The 25,437-nt window shown below is 46.4% G+C and overlaps 1 protein-coding gene across 2 annotated transcripts in view; it reads right to left on the bottom strand.

Annotated features, from left to right (window-relative positions):
* GAN (gigaxonin) overlaps positions 1–16,034 on the bottom strand; it is a 59,043-nt gene extending 43,009 nt beyond the window's left edge. Inside the window, exon 1 of one of the 2 annotated variants that reach the window (XM_027977657.2) lies at positions 15,692–16,034. In XM_027977657.2, coding sequence (XP_027833458.1) covers positions 15,692–15,858 — 167 coding nt within the window. In that variant the 5' untranslated portion in view covers positions 15,859–16,034. The remainder of the gene's footprint in view (positions 1–15,691) is intronic. The other variant, XM_042231485.2, reaches the window with a different exon arrangement.
* Positions 16,035–25,437: the final 9,403 nt, after the last annotated feature.

Genomic DNA, 25,437 nt, shown 5'->3' with positions numbered 1-25,437 from the left:
AGGAGGACAAGCACTTAGCAGTTTTCACTTAAGTCAGAAAGAGAAAGAAATGCCGTAAGGTGTCAGTTATACGCGGACTCTGAAATACGGCACACGCGAAGCTCTCTATGAAACGGAAACAGTTAGAGACACAGAGAACCGACTGCTGGTGGCGCGGCGGGGGCTAGTGGACGAGCGGCGGGCACACAGCAAGGCCCTGCGGGACAGCACGGGGACTCCACCCACCACCCCAGGAGAAGCCACAATGAAAAAGAGCGTGTGCATATGTGTAGCTGAATCACTGCGCTGTACGGCAGAAATTAATACCACATTGTAAATCAACTCTAAAAAAAATTTATTTTTTTACCCGATTTGGCCATTATATTTAGCAGTTTTCAGAAGCACAGTTTTAATGGAGTGAGAAGACATGCGCCTAGAGGCAGAAGGGAGCAGGAGGTGAGACCAAGGACGAGATACACACACGCTGCCTTCAGACTGTCGGCACAAAGTCAAGAAAACCGTGCACTTGTTGGAAGAGGATGCAGAGTGTGTTTGCTTTTATCGGATGCATTTATTTAACATTTGTGCATTGCCGATGTTCTGGGTGCTGGAAAGGACTTAAGCATACTTTTATGCTCAGGAAAAGGAACCAGAAAGGAATGAAAATTATTACCATTTTTTTTTAAGGACAAGGAAAAGGATACACTACAGAATGTCCTAGAAGGAAGAGATGAATATGGGGCAGGAGGAGAGCAGGGGAGAGCGCCAGGGAAAACTAAGCTTGACTGTCAGCCTCTGCTCTCTGAAGACTGGCATGCAGATCATCGCACGACATGTGAACGGCACTAAAGACGACCTCCGGAGTTAAAGACTTCATATCCAAGTTTTAAAAAGTCAGACACTCTAGATCATGGCTGACACACTGCAAACCACAGCCTGCTTTTGTATGCCCTTTCAACTAAAAATGTTTTTTTAAAATATTTTAAAAGACTGTTGTTGGAACAAGAAACAAAGAATATGTGACCGAGATTGGACACAGACTGGAAAGCCTAGAATATTTCTGACCCTTTAGAGGAAAGTTTGCCAAACCCTGCTCTAAATGTTTTCACAACAGCAAACATATAACATTTGAAAATTCAGGCTAACAAAATAGTAATGATATGCAACACAGTAATAACTTTGAGAAACAATCTGGAAAAGTGACAAGGCAACGGCAATAAATCTAAAGGAAAAAAAAATCAGATACATACTGTCAGGGTCTTGATAGGACAATCCAGTCTTCCTGGACAGTAATCTGGTCTCACATAACAAGAATAAGTCTGTTCTATCTTCAGATACAGATATGCTTGGGACAAAGTCCCTAAAGTGGGTTTACCCACAAAAAATACAAGAAAAAAGAACCAAGAATTTTGTTTTGTTTTGTTTCCAACTTGTTTAGTGCTACTATTCAGGAGGAAAAAAAAGGAACTGAAAATTAAAAGGTCAAAGGGGAATGATGAAGCAAATTATATGGAACAGCAATGATGTCATAACAAATAACTATTAAAAATGATTATGGGCATTACCTTGAGATATTAGAGGGATACAAAATGACTTCAAATGAAAAGATGAATCAGAAATTACATATATATGTGTGTGTATATATGCAGAGAAATTGCAACCGTGACAATATATTAGTGCACTGTTCAGAACCGGAACTCTGGGAGATGTAAATAACTGAACTCTGATGTGGTTTCCCATAAAACCTTTTGTATAAAAAAAAGATTCTTAAAATGTAAATCCAGTTCTTATATGTTTCCAAGTAAAGCAGTCAATAAAAATTCACCTTTTAAAAGACAAGGTTTGAAAATGCATGTTAAAATTTTAAGACGAGTTCAAAGACAGAACGTGACGCAGCAACTTGAGAAGCAGAAAATTCTTCTAGGATGAAACAAACCTGGTTCCTTGTTCTGGTCACACCCTGGCCTTCTAGAAATAAAAGAAAGACATTCATGCCTTAACCTGTCAAACAGTTCCAGATTTTCTACTCAGGTAGGATTTTTCAGGTGCTGCTTAAAAGAGGCTCCTCCTGTAACCTTAAGAGCCCATGGAAATGGCCATTTCAAGAGGAAGCCCCTTTGGTTTGGGGGCACTCTTTTTTCTTTTTGGCTGCACCACATGGCTCATGGGATCTTAGTTCCTGACCAGGGATCGAACTCACAGCCGCTGTGTTGGAAGCGGGGAGTCTTACCCACTGGACCACTGGGGAGGTTCTCGGGGGCACTCTCACCAGTCTTCTCTAATTAAAAACTGGCGGATCTGGTTCTTTGCCGCCGCACACAAACGGCACTGAATACTACTGAAATTTATCACAGAAGTAGGTCCGTATTTCTCCTCGCTTTCTACTCCCTCTTCTCATAGAGTCAGAAGGAAGGTCTGCCTTTTCCAAGGCAAAATGGGACTCCTGATTTAAATTCAAAGGAGAAGTAAGAATTTCTATGAATGTATTTTCATGTCTTTGTATTCTTCCTTTCAAAGCAGTTCAAACCAAAGCATTACACGGTGCTTAAGAAACGTTTCTTCTTTTTTTTAAAGATAGTGGGAGTAGGAAAACAAAAACCCACTACGGCCTGAAATACAGCCCCACCCCAACCCCACAGCCCGCCACTGCCCTTTCAAGTCCGTTTAATAAATGAGAGACAGCTCATTTTCTGTCTGATGACTTTCACTTCAGCATCTCAAAATGCTCTTTCTGTTTCTGGCGCCGCCTTCATTTATAATCTGTTATAAACTTCTCTGAACAACCTGAAGCCGAAAAAGCCTTCCAAAATGTTGTCACGGGAACGAATGCTTCTCTATTAATTCTCTGGTCATGTTGTGACAAAAGCTCTCTCTCTGGAGCTACTACTTTTGAAGCAAGAATTTGGTTCCTGCTCCCAGGTTTCTTGGCACCAGAAATGGGACTTTGTTGAGTTTGGCTGCGCCATCTAAAGCGGAACAAAATTCAAGACTCTCTTCTGGGTTAAAATCTGTCTTAAGATGGTTTATTCTGCCCCTCTCCCCAAGTCCTCGATACACGTTCAGCTATATAGTAAAACGCCTTGGCCAAAAGCTTCATCTCACTTCCAAGTAAGACGTAGCATCCTGAACTCTCATCCCCTACTTTCTCATCAGCACTTAGACTGCAGGCAACTCAATTCTCTTACCTACAGACTTCCTAATGGATCAGTGCCTCTGGCCCTGGAGATAAAAGACGCTTTAAGAGCACCCAGTCCCTCTGTCTGTCCTGTTTCTCCTTACTGAATAAAAGAGTCACACGTGTCACTGAAGGTACACACCATCCACCACAAAGAAGCCTGTGGGAGGCAGTGATTGTTGGGCAGAACAGGAAAAACATTACAAAAGAAGGGATACTGGGTCCTGAAGGACGAAAAGGAATAAAAAGCAGGAGGTTAAAAGAGGCAGAGATGAGAAACGCATACATTCAGATACGTGTCACCCTCTATAGAATTTTCAACAACTGAAAGCCTAATTAAAGTATTTCTAGAGCAATGCTACCTTGAATTGGACACCTCAGAGATAGATCGTAGTCTTCCCCATTCTTCACAGGCAGCGGGCTCAAAACCTGTTAGCTCTTCCTTCTTCCTTCAGCCTAACTCCCGCATCCAAATAGCAGTCGGTTGATTTCTCCCGGAACGTCCACCTCAGCCACGACCGACACCGGGGCCCGGGTGCTGACCTGAATCAGGCAGCAGCTCTGGTCCCCCTGTGGCCCTGGGAACAAACCCCCACCGAGCTGCCTTCTCGGAGCACAGCCCCGTCTCCATTACTGGTGTAATACTGGTGAATGACTGAGTGAAGCTCTAGACGAATTGGCCGGGCCCTGGAGAATACCATCCTGATCGGCCGTCCACCCGCACTTCCCACCACTCCAGTCCAGCCCCCAGTCCAGCCCCCAGTCCAGCCCACGCGGCGTGCTTACCATCGTGAGCACACACCTGAGCCCCTGCACGCACACCTGTGCTAACCTGGACCCTTCTCTTTGCCGCTCTCTTCACCTGCCCCACCCAGCCCTCTACCTCTGACTCATGCCCAAGGCCAGGCTTCACTGTTTCCTCCTTGGCACCTTAAGGGTCAAGCAAGCAGCCCCTCCTCCCTGGAACGCCTGTGGCTGGAAGTATCTGTACCAATGAAACAGCCTCGGTTCCACACTTTGTTCTTTCACACCTGAGCTGTAACCTCTGAGGACAGAGCCTGTACTTGACAGAGTCTTTGAAAGCTGTCCTTCATATGCCCAGTAAGTGACAACCAGCATTGTTCACTGATGACGAGGACGTGAACCTGGGCTCTCCTGGCTCCTCCCTTTTCCTCACCAAGTCCTACCGCTAATCCCTCTACTCCAGCCACTCCAGCTCCACTGATGAACCCAAGCCCAGGGAACTCCTATCTCCTGTCTGAACCATTCTCAGTTCAGCTCAGTCACACATTCGTGTCTAAGTCTTTGAGACCCTGTGGACTGCAGCATGCCAGGCTTCCCTGTCCATCACCAACTCCTGACGTTTGCTCAAACTCGTGTCCATCAAGTCAGTGATGCCATCCAACCATCTCATCCTCGGTCGTCCCCTTCTCCTCCTGCCTTTAATCTTTCTCAGCATCAGCGTCTTTTCCAATGAGTCAGTTCTTCACGTCAGGTGGCCAAAGTATTGGAGTTTCAGCTACAGCATCAGTCCTTCCACTGAATCTTCAGGACTGATCTCCTTTAAGATTGACTGGTTTGACCTCCTTGCAGTCCAAGGGACTCTCAAGAGTCTTCCCCAACAGCACAATTTGAAAGCATCAATTCTTTGGCACTCAGCCTTCTTTATGGTCCAATTCGCACATCCATATATGACTACTGAAAAAACCATAGCTTTGACTAGATGAACTTTTTTGTCGGCAAACTAATGTCTCTGCTTTTTAATATGCTGTTTAGGTTAGTCATAGCTTTTCTTCCAAGGAGTAAGCGTCTTTTAATTTCATGGCTGTAGTCACCGTCTGCAGTGATTTTGGAGCCCAAGAAAATAAAGTCTGTCACTGTTTCCATTGTCTCCCCATCTATTTGCCATGAAGTGATTAAACACAAGCTGGAATCAAGATTGCCGGGAGAAATATCAATAACCTCAGATATGCAGATGACACCACCCTTATGGCAGAAAGTGAAGAAGAGCTAAAAAGCCTCTTGATGAAAGTGAAAGAGGAGAGTGAAAAAGTTGGCTTAAAGCTCAACATTCAGAAAACGAAGATCATGGCATCCAGTCCCATCACCTCATGGGAAATAGATGGGGAAACAGTGGAAACACTGTTAGACTTTATTTTGGGGGGCTCCAAAATCACTGCAGATGGTGACTGCAGCCATGAAATTAAAAGACGCTTACTCCTTGGAAGAAAAGTTATGACCAACCTAGATAGTATATTCAAAAGCAGAGACATTACTTTGCCGACTAAGGTCCGTCTAGTCAAGGCTATGGTTTTTCCTGCGGTCATGTATGGATGTGAGAGTTGGACTGTGAAGAAGGATGAGCGCCAAAGAATTGATGCTTTTGCACTGTGGTATTGGAGAAGACTCTTTAGAGAGTCCCTTGGACTGCAAGGAGATCCAACCAGTCCATTCTGAAGGAGATCAGCCCTGGGATTTCTTTGGAAGGAATGATGCTAAAGCTGAAGCTCCAGTACTTTGGCCACCTCATGCAAAGAGTTGACTCACTGGAAAAGACTCTGATGCTGGGAGGGATTGGGGGCAGGAGGAGAAGGGGACGACCGAGGATGAGATGGCTGGATGGCATCAAGGACTCGATGGACCTCAGTCTTAGTGAACTCCGGGAGATGGTGATGAACAGGGAGGCCTGGCGTGCTGCGATTCATGGGGTCGCAAAGGGTCGGACACGACTGAGCAACTGAACTGAACTGATGGGACCAGATGCCATGATCTTAGTTTTTTGAATGTTGAGTTTTAAGTCAGCTTTTTCACTCTCCTCTTTCACTTTCATCAAGAGGCTCTTTAGTTCTTCACTTTCTGCCATAAGGGTGGTATCATCTGTGTATCTGAAATGCATATCTGATTGCGTATTCTCCCGGCAATCTTGATTCCAGCTTGTGCTTCATCCAGCCCAGCAATTTGCATGATGAACCATTCTAGCACCCTCCAAAATGCCTCTCATCAACACCTGACCTAAACTCTTCTGATAAAATCTAAACTATCTCACACAGACTAAACTATATTGGAAAAAAAAGGTTTGTGATCCCTTTCCTGTATCTGCCACCTGCCCAGCCAGCTCCCAACATACAGCTCTCCGGGAAGGGTTCCAGTGGGAGCTGGGCCTTGAGGGGAGCAGTGTGCACGCCACTCTGAACTCAGGGCTACGAGGCCCTGCCGCCCCAATCTGGATTCCTGCAGCTCCACCAGCTGCGCATCATCTCCTCGGGCTGGCGTTCCAGTCCAACCTTGAATCGGATCACAGCACTTCGGATCCCTGTGCTCTCCCTGTGGCCCCCAGCTCTGCTCACACCGACTCTCCCTCTTCCACACGCCCTCCAGATCTCAGGTTAGACAGCTCTTCCTCAGAGTGATGCTCCCCCACCCGGTCCACCCCTCACATCTCTCTGTAACGAGATCTCTTCACTGTCTGCCTCGCCAGCCGAATTCCACGGATCCAGAGCCCAGGAGGCCCAGGGCATGGCAACACCGTGCATAAATGCAATGCTCAAGAAAAGTTTAATGAATGATCAAGCATTTAGGAAACCTTTGACCAAGGATCTATATTCTCTACTTAAAAACAGCTGTTTCTGTAAATGTAATGAATGGGGGTTACAAACACAGTAGCGAATGATTAGATGAGTCATTTAAGTATACTTTTAGAGCAGACTTTCAGAAGTAACTCTTCTGAAAATAAAATCAATCTCTTCCTTTTCCATTCTTGAAATTCTGGTACTACCACAATATTGTAAAATACCACACAATATCGTGAAAAATTAAGTGAACATCAAAGATAACTTAACACTAGTTAGTTTTATGTTTCTTTCCTTTACTGGCCCCCCCAGAGGTGGGAAAAATAAGTTGAGTGATTTCAAGTTCCACGTGCTCAGTCTCAGTTTTGACACTGTTTGTGGGAGATCACTGAATATACAGTCAAATGGCACCCAGCACAGGAGACAATGGAGCCTGGGAAGGCGTAACGTTCCATAAACCCTGAATTGCAAGCTCCTGCCGATCCCCCACTCTCCACCTAGCACCCAGTTGTGGATACCCAGTCTCTGATGTATTTTTTGAATGAATGTCTATCTCTAATTAGTCAACACTAGTTATATAAGGTCTCTTTATAGGGAACTCTGATGAATTAATACACAGCACATCTCAATGATTTTAGACAATGTTAATTCTTGAACTGGACTTTATCACTGGTGAGCACAAGCTCACAAGCACATGGGTGAAAGGGTGATGACATTTCTAAAGAATGTACTGACTGCTGTGACGGTGATGTCCATTTTCCTAACTCCCCTTCCTATCAATAGGTAAAAAGACCAGGAAATAAGGAAGCAGAGCCTCTCCTCTGCTTTTGCTCCACCGCAGGAGTGAGAGAAACGAGAATCCTGGTGTGTCTGCAAGCAGCAGGCCTCATTCCTTTCAGGCAAAGGCAGCTCTGTTCACATGGGGCACCAGTGTTAAGGAGGCAGGCAGGAAAATAAACGTAAGGACCAACCAACCAACCACCTGCAGGAAGGCTCTAATCTGCGAGGGTAAGTCTGAACTTCCCACATCACTGGAGCACAGGAGGAGGAAAAGCTGGACAGGTGTGGGAAACTCTTCCCATGACTAACAGATGAAACATTCAAGACAACGATGGCTTCTGCTGGCCTCCAACTCACATCCCTGAAGCAAAAGTGGGCTCTAGCAAGGAGACAGCAGCAAACAGTGATGACTGACTTTGCTTTCTAAGGATTTTCTTGCTCTTCCCAATCCCACCTCCTCACACGGCCAGCCACTCACAGTGAATGGGCTCAAAGTGGTAGATGAGATGCAGACCAAACTCACACCTTAAATGTGAGGTTTCTCCAATTCAGAGAACTGACTGACATGAACAATTCAAGTGACAAAGGTCTGAAAATATTTTGAGCTCAATAATACATGACAATTTAGAATTATGCAGAGGCAGAGGCACTTGGTTACTGATGAACGTGAATGTGACTATAAAACTATGTTTTTACAATTTTTCTACTCGTGTTAACACAAAAATTGCAAGTGCCAAATGAACTTTAAAAAGAATCACAAAATACTTATGAGCAAAAATGTACATTTAAAGTTCTATATCCACTAGCACATTAACTGTAAAAAGAAAAACAAAGCACATTGTATTGGTCTATACCCCATTACAACAGTCTATTTTTAAAAACCAGTCTTCCCCACTTCCACTTGATATGTGCTGCCTCTTAAAGCTTTATTGCCTGAAGGCCAACTCTTTTATCTAACAAAATATTTCCCTGAGATCTTATTTTCCCTGAGTATCCTATTTCCTAAAAGCTCTGAAAAGAAGGTTAAAAAATTACAATTTATTCCCATAGAGAATTGAAAGCAGCAAACATTAGACCATCATTCTACGGTGAAGACATTCTTTGGCAATAAATGCTTAGGGAGACAACTTCAGTCTCTGCTCTTCTGAGCACAGGGGTCAGGAACTCCAGCTGAGCAATGAAGGACATTTAAAAGGACACACCACCTTCACCCTCCACACAGCTGTGGTTGCCAGCTTTACTAGAGCCTTTGATTGCCTTCCTTCTTTGGACCCATCATGTTTTAGGAGGCAGACGACCCATGGGAAGCACTCAGAATTCAAGGTTGCAACCGTAACCTGCCCCTTGTCACACTCACACCCCTGCATCTCCACCCTTAACCTAGAATTCCAACTTACAAATTATTCATTTGTATCATAGCTCAAGCATACAAAATGATAGACTTGTGTTCTTCCAAACGATGATGCCACTCCCCAAAGGACTCAGAAGCAAAACGACTCCTTATTTGTCCTAATTATGTTTTCTTTATGGAATATAAATAGAGTTTAAGCCTCACTTTGATATCATGAGACAGACTGATTAACAGTTTAAACAACAGATAAGATGGTTTTATAATCTGGATGCTTGGTCTATATTATCCTTGGACAGCAAGGAGATCAAACCGGTCAACCCTAAAGAAAATCAACACTGACTATTCAATGGAAGGACTTGCTGCTGAAGCTGAAGCTCCAATACTGTGGCCACCTGATGCAAAGACCCAACTCACTGGAAAAGATCCTGCTGCTGGGAAAGACTGAAGGCAGACAGAGAAGGGGGGCAGCAGAGGATGAGATGGTTGGATGGCATCACCATCACCCATGGACACGGATCTGAATAAAGTCCAGGAGATCGCGGAGGACAACGGAGCGTGGCACGCTGCAGTCCACGGGTGGCACAGAGTCAGACACCACTTAGCAACTGAACAGCAACCAATCTGCGAAGCCAGAATTCCTATGTGGAAAAGCACTTCGCTCAACTCTCTAAATTATATAATAAAAATTACTTTAAGAACACTGAAGAGAACTTGCATTAGAAAATGCCAACTGGAAGAAGAGGCAGAAGTCAGAGGGCGCAGGTAAGACAGGGAGAGCTTCCCAGCCGGCATTCAGTGGAGCTGAGGTTAAAGACGCACCTCTGTCACACTGCTTTTTACTCAAAGTAACAAGCCCTGGGAAAGCTATACAGTACGTCTAAACATTCAGCACGTCACTTAATGTTAGATCCCTTAGTCCAACAAGAATTTTATTGATCTGTTTCATCATTTGAAACCTTCCGAGAACCTGTCCAGAATTAGAGCTTTCCCTGCTACTAAGAGTGGCAACTGCTCCCTTGTATAAATAAGCGTGTGTCTTGCAGCTGAAATGAGTGATCTATGTTAAACTTAGGGCTCCAACGCACAAGCTCTTGGTTTTCTTAGGAGCCCTGGGAAAATCTTTCTTTGATCTTCTGAAAGAGAACATGCTTCAATATTGGTTTTGGAAAATCTCACATTAAGAACAGGGTTCAATCCAATACTAAAGGAAGAAGAGGAAGAGGAGGGAGGGGGGGGGAGGGGAAGGAGAGGAGGAAGAGAATGGAGACGATCATTTTGAAGCATGTGACTGTAAGCTGTTCAGGGCAGCTTTCACCTTTTTAAGCAGTTGTTAGGGATGCCTTACAGTAAACGGATAGAAACAAACAAGGCCAAACACGGCCTAGATCCATTAATAAGACAGCCAACCCCAGTGTATTTTCCATCACCACCAGAGCGCAGCATGAGTAGGTACAGTTGATTTAAAGATTGCTCAGGACTCAGTAAGCATCTCAGAACCTGGAGTTTCCAGCTGAACCCGTGAGGACTAAGAAACCGAACAGCTTACAATCACTATGCAAAACCCTTAAGATAATCATTCATGAGCTGCTTTGAGGAAACTAAGAACTCAAGTGCAAGTGAAAGGAAAGAGACTTCAGGACTGAAAGCTTGCTCTGCACACAGCAGACAAAACTAACAGACATCAGTGCTCAGAAACTAAAGGGCGGGTTTCAAGTACCCAGGAAAGGATGACAACAATTTCTACATTACCACGAAACTTGGACTCCCACAAAGATCATCACATTAGTCTCGTTAAGAAGTTTCATCAGCATCATCTATGAGTCAAATTTTAGATTTAAATGGCAAAACAGGCTCATCAATAATCAGGCCTTGGAACGCATCCAAATTAACAGGATAAAATAAATGCTTGTAACAAAAGAACTCTACCGAGCTAGATTTATGCAGCAGAATATGCAACCAAGTCCTGCATGACAAGGCAAAGGGAAGGCTGTAACATCAATGTGCCACAAAATTAAAAAAAAATCTTTTTGGCCACATTGCATAGCATGAGGGATCCCAGTTCCCCCATCAGGGATGGAACCTGCACCCGCTGCAGTGGAAACTCTGAATCTTAACCACTGGACCACCAGGGAAAACTACAGGCGGTCCAACGGAGCTGTAAGACGGAGACAGACCTCTGCCTCCTCACGACACAGACACACAGAGCAGAGCAAAAGCAGCCCAGAGCCCAATCAGCCTCACTTCACAGACGAGAAGACTAGACTAAGGCCCACAGAACTGTCCAAGATGATCCAGGCTGGAGTCTGGGCCCAATGGCTCCACTCCACACCCGCTAGACCAGCTCTTTCTCAAAACCCAAGGGACAGGAATCGCCATTCTTACTGTTGGCTAACTTCACAGGGTCCAAATTCTTGGGAATCTTTTTTTCCTTTACTCTCTGGGACTAAAATCTAAGCAAACTCCTGTTCCAACAGATTCCCTAGAAAACCCAAAATTCCCCGAAGTGGATATGGGACTGGATCCTGCACAGAGCCCTGTTACACCACCACAGAGCCACACGGCAATGCACCTGCAAATTCCTTCACAGACATCATGCCCCAAGAGCCACAGCTCACGAAAGAGAGGAGGGCGAACTCCACACCAGATCAAGGGAACTGTGCAACTCTGCAACACTCAGGAGTAAAGGAAATTTCCTACAGGCCTCAGGGAACCTTTCCCAGAAGGTCTCATGGTTGCTGAGAAAGGAAAGGGTTGCTGTGGGTCGCCATTATAGCTCTGAATTCAATGTCATCATTCTTAAAGGTCATCAGCTACGTTTAGATTGTTTTTTTTTTTGCCAACAAACCGAAGGGAAAATGTCATTCAGGGATCCTCAGAAAGTGCTGGGCAGAGGGCATGCCAGGAAAGCAGCATCCCACGGTAAGCTGTGGGGAGTGACGAGCTCTGGGAGTCTCTGCCCGTCCTTCCTGGAGCACCTCAATCTTCAGCGGTGTGACAGATGCCCCCGCCCCCCCACCCAGCCTTCCTCCAGGTGATCATCAGGAGTTCGTTGCTGAACTTAGGTTTTCCTGGCTTTTTCCTTTTATAATGAAAGTCCTCTGGTGCTAAGACGATCAGGAGGAAAAACAAATGTTAAACCAAAGATAAAGCACAGGAAAAGATTAAAACCAAGTTAGCCTAAAAGACTTTTTATACAGAGTAAAAAGTATGTCAAACCATTTGCTTCAATTCCTAGTGCCACAAAGTTGGATTGGTTCCCTTGGCTGATGATACAGAAACAATATATAACATTGTTTCTAAGCCACACAACTTCAGAGGCCTATAACACTTACTGCTGCTGCTAAGTCACTTCAGTCCTGTCCGACTCCGTGAGACCCCACAGACAGCAGCCCACGAGGCTCCATCCCTTGGGACACTTACTAAAACCAGGCAAACTGGAGACATTTAACAAAACTCAGACTACCAAATTTACAAACACCCAATCCATACATTCGGGGAAGGCAATGGCAAGCCACTCCAGTACTCTTGCCTAGAAAATCTCATGGACTGAGGAGCTTGGTAGGCTGCAGTCCATGGGGTCATGAAGAGTTGGACACGACTGAGCGACTTCCCTTTCACTATTCACTTTCATGCATTGGAGAAGGAAATGGCAACCCACTCCAGGGTTCTTGCCTGGAGAATCCCAGGGACGGGGGAGCCTGGTGGGCTGCCGTCTGGACATTAATGACATCAAAAGGCCTAAGCGTTTATGCTTCAAAAGGGAAAGTAAGAAACATCAAGTTCTGCTGCTGCTGCTGCTAAGTTGCTTCAGTTGTGTCTGACTCTGTGTGACCCCACAGACTGCAGCCCACCAGGCTTCCCCGTCCCTGGGATTCTCCAAGCAAGAACACTGGAGTGGGTTGCCATTTCCTTCTCCAATGCATGAAAGTGAAAAGTGAAAGTGAAGTTGCTCAGTCGCGTCTGACTCTAGTGACCCCATGGACTGCAGCCTACCAGGCTCCTCCGTCCATGAGATTTTCCAGGCAAAAGTACTGGAGTGGGGTGCCACTGCCTTAGAACATACAAATTCATTTTGTTTCACTATAACTCTTTAAAGTTTCACTCAAACAAAATGGAGATATTATAAAAGCCCAATATAATCAGCATCAAAAATTAAACAGTTCGTTTCTAAATACTAATATAAATTAGTCATATTACTTTGAAGAAGCCTTGAGACTGATAATTTTAAAAGAACCCCAGGAACAAATCTACAGCTTCAATGACCAAATAAACCTACAGCAGTCAATCAGTCCCTGAAAAAACACACACTGACCAATTCATATTTACCTAGAAAATGTCAAAAATAAGTGCCCTACCTACTGTGCAAGATGGCTGAAAATAAAAATCAAAATGAGACAGTATGTGAAAGTACTTAATAAACAAAGTCAGTAAGAGAGTTTACACAGACTAGTTAAACACAAGTAATGCTATAACTTGGTATAGTAAACAAGAAGAAGACTACGCATCACTAACCTAGAGTCTAATCCTAGTTGAACCACTAAGTGCTAGTAACCTCACTGTAATATAAATCACTAATGCCCACCGTGTTCTATTTTTTTAATTGGAAGGTTAACAGAATTGGACTAGAGCGTTTGAAGTCCCTTTTGGCTCTGCTAGTATGATCACTAATATTTCCACCGAAATTACTACTAGTATAAACTAATATTACTAAATATTCTCATCTGTGCCACTATGTCACAAGCAGATACCCCATCTTTCCTAACTTGGCAGATATAGCAGTGGTACCTTGCCAGTGATACTTCTGGAGACCTGTGTGCAGACCTGGGAGGGGTTTAAAGCCCAATTACCTATTTCTGCACAGGCTTGGTCCAAGATTAAATGAGAGAAAGACACATTTTATCCCTCATTGATCAGACTAGTGAGCGGAAGCTGAGATGAAGTCATCTACTGACAACTCAAAAAAGAGTGAAAGCTGGGAGCAGAAAGCAGGTGCAGGGCTCTTCTCCATCAGGGACAACTGAGCGTCTGAGATGGAAACGCACCAGAACCGGTCCCCTCGTGTCCAGTCTGCTGTGGCAAAAAGGAGGACAGTCCCTGCTTCCACTCATCTGCTAACCACCAGGCACTGGTCTTTCTGCATGCCAGGGATGTGGAAATGAACAAAAGCAACGTCCCTGGCCTCATGGAGCTTACTCTGTGGTTGGGGAAGAACCACAAAGTAAATGAGTAAAATGCAGGGTATATTATCATGGTAAGGGCTAAGGGCTAGGGAGAAAAACGCAGCATGCCAAGGGAACAGAGAGCATGTATTTGGTGATTCACGATTTTCTTTTAAGCCAGCTGGATGCCACTTACAGAACTACAAGAATGCATCTAAAGTAGTTTTCCTCAGCATTTCCTCAAACAAGGAATTCTCTGTACACAGGAAGATGCTAGCCTGCTGATTCCAATTTTATATTGATTGCTCAAAAGCTCTAAACTGCAAGCCGCGAGCTATCTGTCACGTGAGCAATCTAAACCCCACACTAACATCAACTCACCCCAAGCCCACCTTGGAAATCCACAGAGTGCAAATAGATTTTAAGAAAGAGAGCCAGGAAGAGCCAGGAGAAGTTACCAGAAATTAGTTGAAATGCTTCTGACTAGGCGTAGATGTATCAATGCACAGGTTAAAAAGCAATTTTGTGTGCCGAGGTCCGCTAGGACAAGGCATTGAGACTTCAGCACACATCATTTTGCTTTTTTTCTGACCTGTCAATTCTAGTGACATTCTCTACTATTAGTCTATATTTAACCAGCTTACTGGGCAGTTTCTCCAGCTTTTAGCATTTCTCCCCTCTTTTATTATTATTATTATTATTTTATCCCCACCCCTCCCCCCTTATTAAAAGAGCAACTCAGTCTGCAAGAAAGTTCCTACAACATACCAGCCCCTGCAAGATATGATACCCTTGTATGAACACTGTCCTATCCACCTTCAAATCACCTCGTTAGTTGAGCTGACGAAACAGGCTGATCTTCGTTTTAAAATGCCTTCTCTAAATCGCTAAAATCTCATCATGGTCCTCGGATTGTATAACAGCATCCTGAGAATTACAGTAAGTCTTTCGAAATGTGCGACAGCTTACTGTAATGTCTGTCTATAACACTGCCCTTCTTTTTAAACGGAGGACCCACAAGGGGTGGCAAAGCCACTTTTGCGAAGAGCCCGGGCCTGGAGTGGGGGAGTAGGGGGGTGGGGGATGGGAGGTTGGGGGTGGGGGGGGGCGGGTTGGGCCGTCCATCCTAAGAAAAACATCCGATGGGTTTTCCCTCTGCCCACATCCGAGGGGAGGCGTGCGTTCGGCTTCTCCGTGGGAGGGGCGCTCCCTGGCCGCGTTCGCTGCGCGGGGCCCGGCCCACCGCGCGTCGATTCCGAGGCGAACGGGCCGGCAAACTTGAGCCGGGATCCGCGGGCCGGGCCCCGTGCGAGGGGGCAGGCTCTCCCCGGCGCCGCCCCGCCCTGCGCGCGGTTGCGGCCCTGGGTCCGGCCCAGCACGGCGTCTGGGGGCCTCGGAGGCCGGGCGGCGCAGACCCGAGGAGCGAGGGACGGCAGGGGCGGGGGGGACTGCGGTTCAGGGTCCCCTCCGGGGAGCAGGGCCGGGCCCCGGGGCGGCTGTCCTGGGCGGGGGTGAGGCCCGGCGGCCGGGGCGTCTCCCGGGAGGCACGCCGAGCCGAGCGCTGACCACTGGGACCCCGGCGGCCGGCGGGGACTGGGGACCCGGGGCTCCGCGCCCCACCCGGCTCTCCCTGCCCCTGGGCCCGGGGCTGCGCGGCCCCGCCCGGCCCCCGCCTCACCTGATGTACGGGCTGGCGGCCGCCAGGATGTTCTTTTGCACCGGGATCTCCTCCCCGTCGAGGACCAGGTGCGCGTCGCAGAAGCGGGACTCCTCCCGGAACGAGCTCAGCGCGCGCAGCAGGCGCGTGGCGTGCTGAGGGTCGGACACGGCGCTGCCCTCGGCCATCGCGGCACCCGCTCCTCCGCCCGCCCGTGGAGGCTCTGGAAGCCGCCCCGCCGGACCTCGCGAGCCGCCTGCGCTCGGCGCGCGCCCAGTCCGCTCGGCCCGCGCGCGCCCCGCCCGCTCGGCCCCGCGCTCGGCGAGGCAAGATCCAGCCCGAGCCTCTGGAACGCGCTTGCGCCGTCCGTCCCGCGAGCTGCCGGTGCCTTTAAGGAGCCGCGGCGTTGCGTCATTTCTCCGCGACGCCCCCGCGCCCTCCCTCCTCTCTTTCTCTCTCTGTCCCGCCCTCCGTCGCCGGAGGCGGCCAATCAGAAGCCTCGTCCCCCTCCCGAACGCCCAGATCCCGGAACTGGCGCTGCCTGGGCGCGGGTCCGAGGCTGAGAGCGATCTCTGCAGCGCTGAAGCGGTGTGCGCGCGCGCCGGCGCTCTAAGGTCAAGTCCGTGGCTCTGGCGCCGTGAGTCTGAATCCGTGCCTCGGTTCCTCCGCTCACTAGCCGTGTGACCATGGGTAAGGTCCCATCCGCAGTTTGTCTTTCTGCAAGATGAAGATGATTTCTTAGGTGTTGTTGCTGGCTGATGTGAGATAACCGCACGTAAAATAGGGCGCACTAGGTGTAGCTTTGATTATTTACGAGAGAAAAGGCGCTTCCCAGGTAAGAGCACAGAGATCCGAGAAAGCCATCCCCGAAAAGAGCGTTTGGGTTGCGGGCCCAGGAGGGAGATGCAGCCGATGAAGCTGAAGACGTAAGCTAGACCTCTTTGGCTTACGGTCGGGAGGTTGGTCTTGATCCCATAGATGTTAGGAACCGTGATAGGGTTTTTCACGAAGATCACTCAGCTGCTGCGTGGAGAACTGGAGGGTGGGATTGGATGCCAGCGGTAGAAACGTGGTTAAATATTGCCTTATTTGAGGGAAGGGACTGGTGGCCTAGATGGAAGGGTGATGATGGAGGTGGGCAGTAGCGGATGGCTTTAAAAGAACAGGCAGAATTAGGAGGGGGAGGGAGTCCTGGATAATGTTCTGGATTGAGTAGCTGCGTGATGTTGGTACCTTTCAGAGAGAGACAGAAACGCTGAAGGAGTGGAAGGTAGAGAGCCCAGACAGATGTGGGCTCTGTACAGGTGTGACCAGGCTCCCCATTCAGTGAGGATCAAGAGGCTGACAGGAAGCAAATATGGGACAGCTTTGTCTACAGAGCAAGCCCTGTACTGTCAGAGATTTCTGGGAAGGCTGCTAAGGGCACATGGGAACGTGAAATGTAGCCCCCGTTTTGTCCAAACGTTAGGGACTCCACAGGCTCCTAAGGAATTAGCAGTTTTACCAGGGCCAAAGGCCCAAAGAACAGGGTCAGTATTCCAGATAGGCCGGGATAGGGTTTTCAGTGGATCAGCTTAGGTTTTTCCTTTAGCCCGCTCAAAGGCCCCAGTAATGTCTGGCATCTTTATCCTGAACCAGCCAGGGGTTTTGGATTACTGGCAGGAATCAGGGTATTTAACTCTGGTGGAGTCACTGACCAAAGAATAGATAGGGAGAAGGAAGTTACTAGAGGGCTTCCCTGGTGGCTTGGCTGGTAAATAAACAGCCTGCAATGTAGGAGACCCCGGTTGGATTCCTGGATCAGGAAGGTCCCTTGGAGAAGGGATAGGCTACCCACTCCAGTATTCTTGGACTTCCCGGGTGGCTCAGATGATAAAGAATCTGCCTGCAATAGGGAGACTTGGGTTGGGAAGATCCCCCTGGAGGAGAGCATGGCAACCCACTTCAGTATTCTTGCCTGGAGAATCCCCATGGACAGAAGAGCCTGGTGGGCTACAAGTCCATGGGGTCGCAAAGAGTCGGACACAACTGAGTGACTAAGCACAGTGGAAAATCCAGATATTTCTAGATCAGTATTATGGGTAAAATGATTAAAACATCTAGGATTGGCTACAAAACAATATGAAGGGAAGGAGGAAAGTAGGTGGGGGTATAAATGAATCAAAGTGGCTATGAGTTACTCCTTTTAAAGCTGGGTCATAGATATGTGGAGATTCGTTGTGCTAGTCCCCATATTTCTTTGTATGTGGTAAAATGTTATAATACAAAGTCGACAAGATAAGCGGCTAGAGCTTATATCCTCCATAATATTTGTCCAGTATCCCTGGGAGCAGTCGAAACACTTCTTCCTTGAAGTTGTTGCTGTACTTTGAACATTGCTCTGGCAGTAAAGTTACTGTAAGGGGTTTATTTCTCCATCTCACCTGCTGCTGCTGCTGCTAAGTCGCTTCAGTTGTGTCTGACTCTCTGCAACCCCATAGACAGCAGCCCACCAGGCTTCCCCATCCCTGGGATTCTCCAGGCAAGAACACTGGAGTAAGTTGCCATTTCCTTCTCCAACCCATGAAAGTGAACAGTGAAAGTCAAGTCGCTCAGCCGTGTCTGACCCTTATCAACCCCACGGACTGCAGCCTACCAGGCTCCTCTGCCCATGGGTTTTCCAGGCAAGAGTACTGGAGTGGGGTGCCCTTGCCTTCTCCACCTGCTAGCTTGTAAATTTAGTTCATCTCCATTTCCAGATCCCAAGTGCACCGCCTAGCCCTGTTAGTGCTCAGTGGATGTTGGATGGATGGAGGGATTTTAAAAATTGTGAATACCAGGCATTTAATAAATGTTTTCTGAATTGCAATCAGTTTTTAGTTTATTTGTGTTTGTCTTCTTTCTCAACTGGGTTGTTGCTGGAGTCAAAAATGATACATATGACAGAAAGCCTTCATATCAAATATGTAGGTACTTGATAAACACTTACTTAGAATTACTTGGAATGCTCATCTAGTCTTCAAATGTCAGCGGTTCCAAAACAGAGAGCTCAAATAACAGAATCACCTTCAGGTAACCAGTTTTCCCAGAATGGGAGTGTTGCCTTAGTTGAAGTAACTGGAGGTGAATGGGGATTAGTCAGGCAGGTTCTTCCTGGTAGAGGTGAAACTTCTCTGATGTTTTGACAGAAGGAAGGTATAGGAGGGCCTGGGCAGAGGGTTGTAGACAGACCAACGTCAATCAGGGCAGCCTCCCACCTGACACCTGGCACGGGAAAGGCAGTTGCTGGCTTGAGAGGTTCCCCTGTGTAGCAGGCAGCAGATGGACCGAAGGCCATGTGAATGTTCTCCATTCCATCCCCACCGTTGCAGTATTCCCCACCAACCACCTGCCTGAATCACTCGTATTCATCCTTCAAAATCCAGCTCAGTGACCTCCAGCCAGCTTCTCGGGGCAGATTCCCTGTTTATGCTCCACCATGTTTATGCCTTCTTCTGTTCTGCACTTAGCTGGCAGCACTGTAATTCACCAGTTTATACACTGGTTTGCAAGCTCCTCCAGGGAAGGAGCTATGTTGTATTTACCTATTTCAGGAGACTTGCACAGTGCCTGGTGCTTAGTGGGTACCCCCTGAATGCCTCACATAATCAGAGGTGGCAAGTTGGGTAAAGGAGCATGGGGGGCAGGCTGTAACACGGTAGGGGCAGGTGGTCCCACAGGGAGCTGAAGAGCACACCCTCGGGTCAGGTGGGGGGCCGTCCTTCACTGCCAGCTGATGGCCCCAGGAGATAAGGGGCCAGTGGTGCCAAATCCAATAATTTTTCAAAAGATCTGAAAATTCAGATCCACATGTGCGGTGTCCCAGTTTTTCAACATTAGCCACACATTACATTTGAGGGGGAAAAAAAGATGCTGCAGGTTTCTGCAAATAAGATCTGGCTTCCTTTCATTTCCAGAGGCAATCAGAAGACCATCTTGGTTTACTGAGAAGGGAGTTAACAATCCAGAGGGTGCTAGATCCTCAATAAAATTGTTGACTTGAACTCGGGTGCCCCCACTAAGCCTCATCCTGATGCTGTAGGGAAGGAAGAGGGCCCACGTGTGGGAGGATCTGTCGGGCAGCTGCTGCCGGAGCCACTCCTGGTTAGACCGTGGACTGTCTTGCAGTCTATTGATACTGCTCAAACCGAGCCACCCTTGACATTGTTTATGGCCATCAGAGTGGTGTATTTAGTGTTCTTGTTTCCCTACATTCCATGTATATCAGACATCAAGCCGTTGTGAAACATGCAATCTGAGTGATTTAAGAAACGTCCCAGCAGTTTCCGTCTCTGGTGACTATCAGTGATCCCTCTTTAGAGGCTAAAGAGCCCCAGAGGAAGGATTCTTCTTTGGGTCTGAAGACTGAAAAGGATATTTTCACAAGGTACTAACAGTAGTCATCCACTCAACATTTATTGAGCACCTGCTGCTGTATGGTACATGTTGCAGAGGTGCTGATGTTGGAAACACAGTTTCCTCCCATGCCATCATCCAAGAGACTTTTACTCTCTTCCTGCTTTCCTGATCATGTATCATTTTACAATCAGGAAAAAAACAATTTTCATCTGCAAAAAGGAAATACTTTGTTTCCAAAAATGAACCCTCCAAGAAAAGAATCACTTTGGGGTTTTCTTTTAAAATAAATGTTAGAAAGAGGAATAAGAGTCCAGTAAAAGAGATGATGCAAAGCAAAAGAATTAATAGTTTAGAAGTTCTTTAGAAAACACTGACTTGAGTGGATTCATTTTATTGAAGTGAAAACTGAAGCTCGAGAAGTAAGGGACTCAGTCAAGGTCATCCATGTGACCTAGCTGGGGCAGAACAGACCGGCCCCGAGCTTCTGCCTTCCAGCCTTGTAAGCTTTTCCATTACACCAAGTTGACTCTTCATAAACATTAATTTGGTTGAGACAGTCTCTTCTGATTCATCTTAAGGCAGTCTTCAGATATTTTATTAGGTAAATCTGTCTTTGGTCCAAATCTATATATGGCTCCTTTCCGAAAATCTGAGCTCTTCCAAATTGCTGAGTCAGAGAACATCTCAGTATTTATAACTCTTGAGAGTTGATTCTACGTATTTACACAACATTCAGAGAAGTATCTCAGAAGCAGTGAACTAATTAAGCTGTGATGAAGATCGTGACTGTTTCTGTCCAAATCCGTGCTGTGTTGCTAGCACCTGGTGCAGTGTCTGAGACACAGTAGGTACTCAAAATATTGGCTGAGTGAATAAATGTCAATAAGTGGGGAGACCTGGGGTCTTTCTATCCACTGAAGGGGTTACTTCAGTTGCTTATCATAGTCCCACACTGAACTCCAACTAGTCTATGCAACAGCAGGCTAACATCTCCGGTTGAAAATAAGCTCCTGATTTTATTCTTTAAACCCAATCATTCCTGGACCTCCCTGGTGGTCCAGTGGCAAAGACTCTGTGCTCCCAAAGCAGGTTTTGATCCCTGGTCGGGGAATGGGATCCCACATGATGCAATTCAAAAAGATTTAAGCCTAAATTTAAGAGCTGGTGCAGCCAAATAAATATGTAGATAAAATAAAACCCTAATCATTCCCCAAATAAAGTGGCAGCATTATTCACTTAATCACAGACAGAGATTTCTTGACATTCTTGACCTTTTATCTCATGCCCTTCACCCAATTCAGCAGCAAAACCCTGCAGACTCTATCCTGAGTCCAGCCTCACCTGACCCTCGTTGGTACCACCCTGTCCAGCCACTAGTCAGTCCCCCTGGACTCCTGCACCAACCTCTTAGCTGTGCCGCCTGCTTTTCCTCTTGCCCCCTTCTGAGTTCTTTCTCTTCATAAGTTAATCAGATCCAGTCGCTTCCCCAAACAAGACCCTCCAAAGGCTTCCCATCAAACTTGAGGGAAAAAATTCAAAGCGGAAAGCCCTGTCTGATCAACCTTGTACTTCCTCTTCAACCTCATTTGCCATCACTTTCTTCTCCCCTGATGTTCACTAACCAAACCAGCCCTTTTGCTGTTCCCTGAACAGGCCTCACATATGCCCACCCCAGGGGCTTTGCATTGGCTCATCTCAGGCTGGAAATGTCCTTCCTCATATTCTCAGACCTTGTTCTTTCCTTCTACGTAGATCAGAGCTCAAACGCCAACTCCTCAGAGAGGACTTCACTTATCTTCCTGTATAATGAATGCCTCACTCAACTACTTCGTTTTTTCTCACTGTTTTCAGTCACAACCTAACATGTTTATTTGTTATATGTCTCCTCTGACTTTAAGCTTCATGAGGCCTGGCAGGAACTTCCTATTTTATTTATCACTGTTACTCCCTAGCCTCTAAAACAATGCATAGGAAATAACAGATGCACAATAAATATAGATTTACTGAAAGAAACAAACTGATGGGAGTGAGAAAATATTCCTGGATCTTTTCATCTCTTGCCACCTAACCTGACCTTGCCAACATGGAGGAAGATGAATGGTCAAGGGCGATGAAGATTCAAAGGACTTGAAACTTCTAAACCTCAGAAGGTCACGATATAACAGCTCTGGACAGACGTTGTCTCAATTACTTCTTTTAAACCAAGTCCTGTGTGAGAACCTACACGTCCTCCTTCAAACCATGCCATCTTCCACTTTGTACTCTTTAAATTTAGTTTGAGTATTATATATTGTTACCATACCTGCTGCTACTGCTAAGTCGCTTCAGTCGTGTCCGACTCTGTGCGATCCCAGAGACGGCCGCCCACCAGGCTCCCCCATCCCTGGGATTCTTCAGGCAAGAACACTGGAGTGGGTTGCCATTTACCTAAGAGCATGTAAAAGATACTCAATTTCTGTCCTCCTGTAGAATTCTAGCCAATACACTGCAAGGTGTATGAGCTGATTTTTCTGCAACATTTGTATCATGTAAGTAATTTGCCTGCTCCTTAGACTTATTTATCTGAGGTTATTGATATTTCTCCCCGAAATCTCGATTCCAGCTTGTGCTTCTTCCAGCCCAGCGTTTCTCATGATGTACTCTGCATAGAAGTTAAATAAGCAGGGTGACAATATACAGCCTTCAGTTCAGTTCAGTCGCTCAGTCGTGTCCAACTCTTTGCGACCCCATGAATTGCAGCACACCAGGCCTCCCTGTCCATCACCAACTCCCGGAGTTCACTCAGACTCACATCCGTCAAGTCAGTGATGCCATCCAGCCATCTCATCCTCGGTCGTCCCCTTCTCCTCCTGCCCCCAATCCCTCCCAGCATCAGAGTCTTTTCCAATGAGTCAACTCTTCTTATTTGGAACCAGTCTGTTGTTCCATGTCCAGTTCTAACTGATGCTTCCTGACCTGCATATAGGTTTCTCAAGAGGCAGGTCAGGTAGTCTGGGATTCCCATATCTTTCAGAATTTTCCACAGTTTATTGTGATCCACACAGTCAAAGGCTTTGGCATAGTCCATAAAGCAGAAATAGATGTTTTTCTGGAACTCTCTTGCTTTTTCCATGATCCAGCAGATGTTGGCATTTTGATCTCTGGTTCCTCTGCCTTTTCTAAAACCAGCTTGAACATCTGGAAGTTCACGGTTCATGTACTGCTGAAGCCTGGCTTGGAGAATTTTGAGCATTACTTTACTAGCATGTGAGATGAGTGCAAGTAGTATGAGCAGTATTGTGCAGTAGTTTGAGCATTCTTTGGCATTGCCTTTCTTTGGGATTGGAATGAAAACTGACCTTTTCCAGTCCTGTGGCCACTGCTGAGTTTTCCAAATTTGCTGGCATACTGAGTGCAGCACTTTCACAGCATCATCTTTCAGGATTTGAAATAGCTCAACTGGAATTCCATCACCTCCACTAGCTTTGTTCGTAGTGATGCTTTCTAAGGCCCACTTGACTTCACATTCCAGGATGTCTGGCCCTATGCAGGTGACACCACCCTTATGGCAGAAAGTGAAGAGGAACTTAAAAGCCTCTTGATGAAAGTGAAAGTGAAAGTGGACAAGTTGGCTTAAAGCTCAACATTCAGAAAACGAAGATCATGGCATCTGGTCCCATCACTTCATGGGAAATAGATGGGGAAACAGTGGAAACAGTGTCACACTCTATTTTTGGGGGGCTTCAAAATCACTGCAGATGGTGACTGCAGCCATGAAATTAAAAGACGCTTACTCCTTGGAAGGAAAGTTATGACCAACCTAGATAGCATATTCAAAAGCAGAGACATTACTTTGCCAACAAAGGTCTGTCTAGTCAAGGCTATGGTTTTTCCAGTGGTCATGTATGGATGTGAGAGTTGGACTGTGAAGAAAGCTGAGCACCAAAGAATTGAAGCTTTTGAACTGTGGTGTTGGAGAAGACTCTTGAGAGTCCCTTGGACTCCAAGGAGATCCAACCAGTCCATTCTAAAGGAGATCAGCCCTGGGTGTTCTTTTGGAAGGAATGATGCTGAAGCTGAAGCTCCAGTACTTTGGCCACCTCATGCGAAGAGTTGACTCACTGGAAAAGACTGATGCTGGAAGGGATTGGGGGCAGGAGGAGAAGGGGCCGACAGAGGATGAGATGGCTGGATGGCATCACCGACTCGATGGACATGAGTTTGAGTGAACTCCGGGAGATAGTGATGGACAGGGAGGCCTGGCATGCTGCAATTCATGGGGTCGCAAAGAGTCGGACACGACTGAGCGACTGAACTGAACTGAACTAGACTTATTTAAAGGTAAAGTCACCTGAATTCCTTTAAGTCACTGGGCTTCCTCTATACCTCCCTGTGGGTCTCTTCCTCCTATTCCGGGAGGCTCCAGGGTTCATTACTCCACACTTCGGTTTCCCTGGCATAACCTTAGTAACTTCCCAGAGCAGTTGAGAAGCTCTGACACAAGGGTCTGCCACATAGTAGGAGCTCAACAAACGCTAAGTGTTGTTATGTTTCCTAATGCGATCATCGCCACAGTCGTCATCCTGGTTTATAATGGCATCTTTCCCAGCTCAGGAATTACTATCTTCTAGTTGATTTTCAAGTCAAAAGTCTAGCCTCATCACCTCTACAATCAAGGTCCCACCAGCTTCATCCTCTCAGGTCCGGGTTGACAGCTTCATTTCTTGTTTCTCTCTGATGTTAATGCTGGACTATAGTGAACTTTATTATTTTCTGGCTCTATCTGCCATCTTCCCTTCTTACTCTCTAAACATTCCATTCTACTCCTTTGTATTTCATGCTCCATGCCTTTAATTTCATTTTTTTACCTTTAGATTCATTCTTGTATTTTCTGAACTATGTTAGATCTCTTTAATGAGCAATGTTTGACCTAGTTAACACTTTAACATATTTATTATCTTTGGAACACATCTTGATTGAGGTATAACGTAAAGCATATAGAATTGTTTCATATGGATACCTCTGTGAACTCACCAGATGGATGAAGATGAAGAACATTTCCAGTAACCCAGAAGGTTCCTTCAGACCTGCTTCTAATCAGAACCTCCCAGTAGAAACCACTCTTCTGCCTTCTATCACAATTGATTCGTTTTTCCTGTTCTCGAACCTTTGCATTGGACTTATTTCACTCAGGACGATGTCTTTGAAATTCTTCCATTTGTCGCTTGCAGCCGTAGTCAACCAGCTGCACCCCTGTGTGCACATGCCGCCATTTATGTATCTGTTTCCCTGCAGGTGGACACTGGTTGTTTCCAGTTTGGGGCTATTACAATGAAGCTGTTATGAACATTCTCAAACAAGTCTTTGGGTGGGCATATGTCCGTTTTCCCCTGTGGATGTGCCCTAGTTCA

Source organism: Ovis aries, chromosome 14 (genome assembly GCF_016772045.2).
Source record: "Ovis aries strain OAR_USU_Benz2616 breed Rambouillet chromosome 14, ARS-UI_Ramb_v3.0, whole genome shotgun sequence".
Taxonomy (NCBI): domain Eukaryota; kingdom Metazoa; phylum Chordata; class Mammalia; order Artiodactyla; family Bovidae; genus Ovis; species Ovis aries.
The sequence above is the reverse complement of the archived record's forward strand: the minus strand, read 5'-3'. Positions and strand labels throughout refer to the sequence as shown.